This window comes from Setaria viridis, chromosome 1 (assembly GCF_005286985.2).
Source record: "Setaria viridis chromosome 1, Setaria_viridis_v4.0, whole genome shotgun sequence".
NCBI lineage: Eukaryota > Viridiplantae > Streptophyta > Magnoliopsida > Poales > Poaceae > Setaria > Setaria viridis.
This window is the reverse complement of record NC_048263.2, coordinates 3,918,836-3,924,682: the sequence shown is the minus strand read 5'-3', so window position 1 is coordinate 3,924,682 and position 5,847 is coordinate 3,918,836. Positions and strand designations below refer to the sequence as shown.

General features: G+C 42.8%; 1 protein-coding gene across 1 annotated transcript; it reads right to left on the bottom strand.

Annotated features, from left to right (window-relative positions):
• Window positions 1–1,312: 1,312 nt before the first annotated feature.
• LOC117845943 (uncharacterized) lies at window positions 1,313–5,406 on the bottom strand. Its single transcript, XM_072290855.1, has 3 exons — window positions 4,943–5,406; window positions 2,075–4,795; window positions 1,313–1,965 (listed from the first exon to the last, which is right to left on the bottom strand). The coding sequence occupies exons 1-3, from the start codon at window positions 4,953–4,955 to the stop codon at window positions 1,607–1,609; spliced, it is 3,093 nt and encodes a 1,030-aa protein (XP_072146956.1). The 5' UTR covers window positions 4,956–5,406; the 3' UTR covers window positions 1,313–1,606.
• Window positions 5,407–5,847: the final 441 nt, after the last annotated feature.

Genomic DNA, 5,847 nt, shown 5'->3' with positions numbered 1-5,847 from the left:
GCAAAATATGAATCTTAAAGATTTATTTCAATCTTTCATGCTTTCCAGCGTTACTTGAATCTATTAACTTGGTGTGTGATGTATCAAATTCATATTGTTGTCTTTTCCAACATGGATTGACATGCAGTATCGACTAGTGCTACTCAAGAAGAGGAACATTTTTGAGATTTTCCTGGCTTAAAGGCTTTCACCGTGGCCAACAACCTGGAGTAGAGGTGGAAGAAGACCCCAACTTAAATAGATATCAGATGGCTAATAAGATATAGATTTAGAGTATCAATTTAGAATATTTTATAATAAAATATGTGTGTGATTTTTAAAAAATACAATAGATTTAGAATCTACCGGATCGATAATCGGATGTTTCTAATTTTTATGAGAATTTCAAAGGTTTATCTTTTTTGGTGCATCTCATTAAGATTAACATCCAATTACTAATAGTAAAGATTGTATAAGGCAACTCTCCAGCTGCTCTGCTCTTTAAATGGATTGAAAAGACTTTTGATCTATTCTGCACAAATAATACACAGCAACTTACGCCACCTAAGCCTCATAAAAACACGTAGAGTTTTATGCATTTTGGAATTGTTTGATTGGAACATGTAATGCTATACTCACAGACTCGGTAATGTGTGAGATCCTATATTAGTTGTCAATATATCATAGTACTTGAAACTAACACCACAATAATAAGTATTATGGATGAGAAATAATAAATTTACTCCCGCTGCCTTACCGTCCCGTCCAGTTCCCAACGCCGCCGCCCAGCCCGATTCTGCCATGGCTCACTAAGGTAGCCCGCCACCCCTGCCGCCGACCCCGCCCATCCAATTATCTCCCACCGTCCCGGCTGGCAACTCCCGCTGCTTTGCCCTCACCAAGTAAACTAGCTGCCCCAAGCTCCTCTCTAAGCCAGCAGATGCCGGAGAACTCCAACCCTGAGCCCCAAAACACTAACCAGCAGCTTCGAGCGGCGGGGCACCAGCCCCCATGAGCGAGGACGGTGGAAAGCCAGCAGGGGTGCGAGTGGGCAAGCACAAGGGAGGAAGATGAAGCAGCAGACCGGACAGTAGTTACGCGGCATACGAATCTTGAACATCGGAAGGTGTTTAAATTTCTCTCTTTCGAAAGATGGATAGGATTTCCGCGCAAGTTCAAGTCTTCAACCCGCATGACAATACATATCTCTGTTGGGCTGGAACACTTTAGGCCATGGGCGATAGCTCCTCCCGGGGATCGTTGCTTGCACATTCAGATCGTTCATCTGCTGCACGCAAATTCAAATCTTGTAGTTGGCGCCTGAGGTCAGTACAGGCAAAGGGCATGAGCGGAAAAGCCAGGGCGAAGAAAAGGGTACTCCTCGGAACGCTCTTCTACAAACCATGCGCTGCTACAAGCTACAGCTGTACAAGTTCAGTACACTGCAAGGTCCGTGAATGCAAATCATATTTGGGAGGAGAGACACTTCATCATACTTTAATTTTGAAAAAAAACTACTCCATATTTCTTATTCCACTACTACGTATACGTTGCAATAGAATATGGAGGTCCAGTTCCATAAGTGCGTAGCATCTGGTGTACCAAACGAATGAATCATACTTTGCATTCACCCCCAATACAGCTTGATTTCGTGCAACTCTGTAGCTGCCTCTCTCATGTCTATTCGATCACCGGGGGCCTGGCATGTGCAAGAAAGTGCCCCTTTCACCAGGGCCAACAAGCACTCAAGGAATCTGTTTCCTTTTTCCGGATTCGCTCGATCACAGACCTGGTATTCTTCTAGGAGATAAGCATCAACTATATCAAGAATCTGATCAGGAAAGTTTGTCTTGCAGAAGTCGATGATGCTAAGTCCATTGCAGAAGAGAGGATCGGTTGGCCTTTTTCCCGTCAACATCTCCACTAGGACTACACCGAAGCTGTACACGTCTCCCGAAGTCGATAGGTGACTACCTCCGGCATACTCTGAACATTAGGAACGAACAACATGCAGCGTATGAGATAGTACATCTAAATTGCAACATTAAATTGTTATCACACGAATACAAGTTATAGCTTTATGTTCTTATGCTACCTGGAGCAATATATCCAATTGTTCCCTTCAAATTTATTGTGCCAGTTGATCTCGAGTCTCCAGCTGTTTGTGATTTGGTTTCAAGGTAGAACCTTGCAATGCCGAAGTCTCCTAGATGAGCAGTCATATCATCATCAAGAAGAATATTGCTGGGTTTCAAGTCGCAGTGAATAATTGGATTCTCACAATCATGATGTATATATTGCAAAGCATCAGCTATATCAACGGCTATTTTCAATCTTTGAGACAGATCCAGGTAATTTGCAGCGTTTCCATATCCAGGTGGATGCAACCAAGAATCCAAACTGCCATGGGGCATAAACCTGTAGACTAGAGCTTTGAAATCATTGCCCCTGTTATCAATTGTTGAGCATGCAGTTAGAATTGGAAGAAGGTTTCGGTGCCGAATATTTCTCAGAGCTTGACATTCTGACATGAAACTCCTATCAGTCCCTTCCATGGCAAGGTCGAAAACCTTTACAGCAACAACCACGGGCTCTGGAGCTGTTAACCTTCCTTTGTACACTGAACCATGGCTTCCTCTCCCAACCAAGTTAGATTCTGTAAAGTTCCCTGTGGCTTGAGCTAGATCCTTATAAGAAACTTTAGGAAATTGCTCACCGGAAAAAGACAGTGGTAGGTGTGCTCTTGGTACCTTCTTTCTTGAGATGATAAAATATATCAGTAATGTGAGGGACACAATGCCTAGTATGGGGATCAATATTCTTACAAAATAGTGTCGCCATCCAGTTCTTCTCTGAGTAACAGTGGGGCATGGAGGAATATGTAATTCTAGTACACCTCCACAAAGCAACCAATTGCCTATAAGCGAAATGGCTGTGGTATTTTTGAATACCCCTTGTGTTGGTACTTCACCATCAAGATGATTGTGAGACAGATCTAATTGTGTTAGAAGCTGTAGTTTGCTTAGAGCAATTGGGATAGAGCCTGAGAAATTGTTATGAGAAAGGTTGAGCATCGTCAAACCACTAAGATCGCCGAAAGATATGGGGATGCTTCCAGAGAGAAAGTTTGAGTCCATTCGGACAGTTTGCAATTGCTGGCAAGTGCCCAAAGAAAATGGAATTTCCCCGGTAAGCTTGTTGGATGAAAGATCTAGATAGTTGAGCTGTTGAAGTTTATTAAAAAAAGGTATTTGGCCTTCAAGATTGTTGTTAGATAACAAACATTGAACAATGGTGTCTGCTATGAGATTTTTTGGTATATTGCCTTGAAGATTGTTATTACTGAGGTCTAAAAGTATGAGCTGTGGAAGCTTTCCTAAAATTGACGGTATGGGACCATAGAATTGATTAACTGCTAGAAATAGCTCTGACAACTTTGAAATATTACCAATGGAATATGGAATGTGTCCACTGAAGTTGTTACCTTGAATGTACAAACCTTGTAAACTAACTATATTTCCAATCCATCCATCGATAAAACCTGTAAAACTGTTATACTGTAAATCTAATTTAGTTAGCTTATGAAGTTTTCCAATGCTTGATGGGACTAATCCGTGTAGCATGTTGCTTCCAAGCGTGAGGTAGTCAAGATTAGAGGAAAGGTTGCCGATTGAATATGGCAGTACTCCCTGCAGATTATTTCCATACAGTGAAAGCTTCTCTAGAAGAGTGCAGTTGGTTAATGCATTTAGAAATTCCCAGCTTTGGCTATCTTTTGCTTCAAGATTGTTATCATGGAGAAGAAGCATTCTGAGCTCCCGAAGTTTACCAAGAGAAGGAGGGATTCTGCCTGTAAAGCCATAATTATATCCCAAGTCTATCGACTGCAGCTCTGATGCATTGGTTAGTGATTCCGGGATGTGACCACCCAGCATGTTGACACCCAAGAAAAGAATTCGGAGGTTAGGGAGGAAGTCCCCAATCTTAGAAGGCAGTGGACCATGTAGCATGTTCACTGGCATGGCCAGTTGTTGTAGAGAAGAGAGATTAAGGAGTGCTTCTGGTATTCTACCTGACAGCCTATTCCCACCAAGCATCAAGTCTGACATATTGGATAACTTTCCAAGCTGCTCAGGAATGCTTCCATGAAGCTGGTTGGTTTGAAGAATGACCTGTCGTAAGGTTGTGATATTACCTAGTTCAGGTGGAATGGTCCCTGTGAGATAGTTAGAGTGAAGCCACAAATGTAGTAGGTTGGAGAGGAGGGCTACTTTCTTGGGAATTTCCCCCACAAGGAAGTTTCCTGCAAGGTATAATCCCTGCAAGTTGGAACAATTTGTGACTGCGTTCGGAATGTTCCCCTGCAACGAGTTGTATTTCAGGTCAAGAAATTTGAGCTTGTGCAGATAGCCGAGAGGAGGTATCTGGCCAGAGAAACTGTTCGTAGAGAGGTTAATGGAAGCAAGGTATGACAAGTTTCCGAGGGAAGGAGATATCTGACCATCCAAAGCCTGCCCGGACAGGTTCAGCGCCACAACACGCTCCGGACGCGTCCGGCTACATTCCACACCCTCCCAGCTGCAGAAGTGCATGCTGGAGTTCCATGAGCTCAAGGCCCCTTTTGGATCATTCCTGATAGCACGCTTGAAATCAAGGAGGGAGATGAAGTCTGTGTTGTTCCCGTCGGGGGTCGAGCAATCGATGGTTCCAGCTCCACAGGACAATAGCAAAATTACTGTGGCCCATGGTATGATCATGCCAAGTTTCATGTGTTGCTTAGCCTTAGCAGCCATGGTTAGGTCTTTGTTCTCTACTCCTGCATAAAGAAGAAGAAGATCAACAGATATGTCGGAGAAGTAAATCAATCACACACTGCGTTCGCTTTTGCACGAAGCAACACTAAGAAATATAAAGAAAAAGATAAGAGAGAAAGAATAATTAAAAGAAAAGATTTGAAGTGTACCAAGTGCCTGCATCTGGACGCCTGAGTCCCGGCTGAAATACCAAGCTTAGTAACAACTGAGATCTTAATAAGCCAACTGAGATACTCGGGAAGAGAAGCACATAGTCGTGCAGCCACAGAATATCTATGAGAACTGGGAGCAAGAAAGCAGAACCAGATCTTCTCTTCATCTCTTGTACTGCAGGGTAGTTGCAGAACCCAATAGGTTTAAACAAGTGTGGAAGGGTATTATGCTCTAATGGCATTTTTGTAACTTAATTTACTTGAAAAGTACAGACCATGGACATAGACATTTACCATTAGTTAATGAGGAAGCAGATCACCTACCAAACTGGATAGCAGCACGGCCACGGAACTAATGATGATCCTTCCTGATGGCTGGACCAGCGTGCCCACCGGCTATGGCTAGCAATAAGCCAGTAATAGAGATAGGCAACGGTGGATGACATCCAACACTACAAACTCCAAACTTTCATTTCTTTTTCAAAGATGAAGGAAAGATTTTTCAAAAGAAACAGCAAAAAAACAGATGCTAACAACCCGGCTGTTGCTTTGCGCTCACTACTTCGACCACAAAAACAATTCCACTGGAACACCTGCCAACTAAAGGGTACTGTGACACGACGCTCATACAAACTAATGGGCACCGAAGATACAGCAACAAACAAATGACCACTAAAAGCCACAAAGCACAAGCAAGAACCATTCGAGCAACACGGGAGAAAAAAAAGCAAAGACTACTACCAGGAAAACATTAAACGCCAGAAACAGGTCCTTCACTAAGTGTCGTTCCAAATGCAATCCTTTGTTGTTGAACGGATTCATTAACGAGGAATGCAACTTGGATCGGCTGAAGGTGGTACATAAAAAAGTTCAATTTCTCTCCTTCTAAATTTGACACCAAA

Coding starts and splice junctions, on each gene's coding strand:
- LOC117845943 (XM_072290855.1), bottom strand. Junction 1,966..2,074: donor AATTGGATATATTGCTCCAG/GTAGCATAAGAA, acceptor CCTAATGTTCAG/AGTATGCCGGAGGTAGTCAC.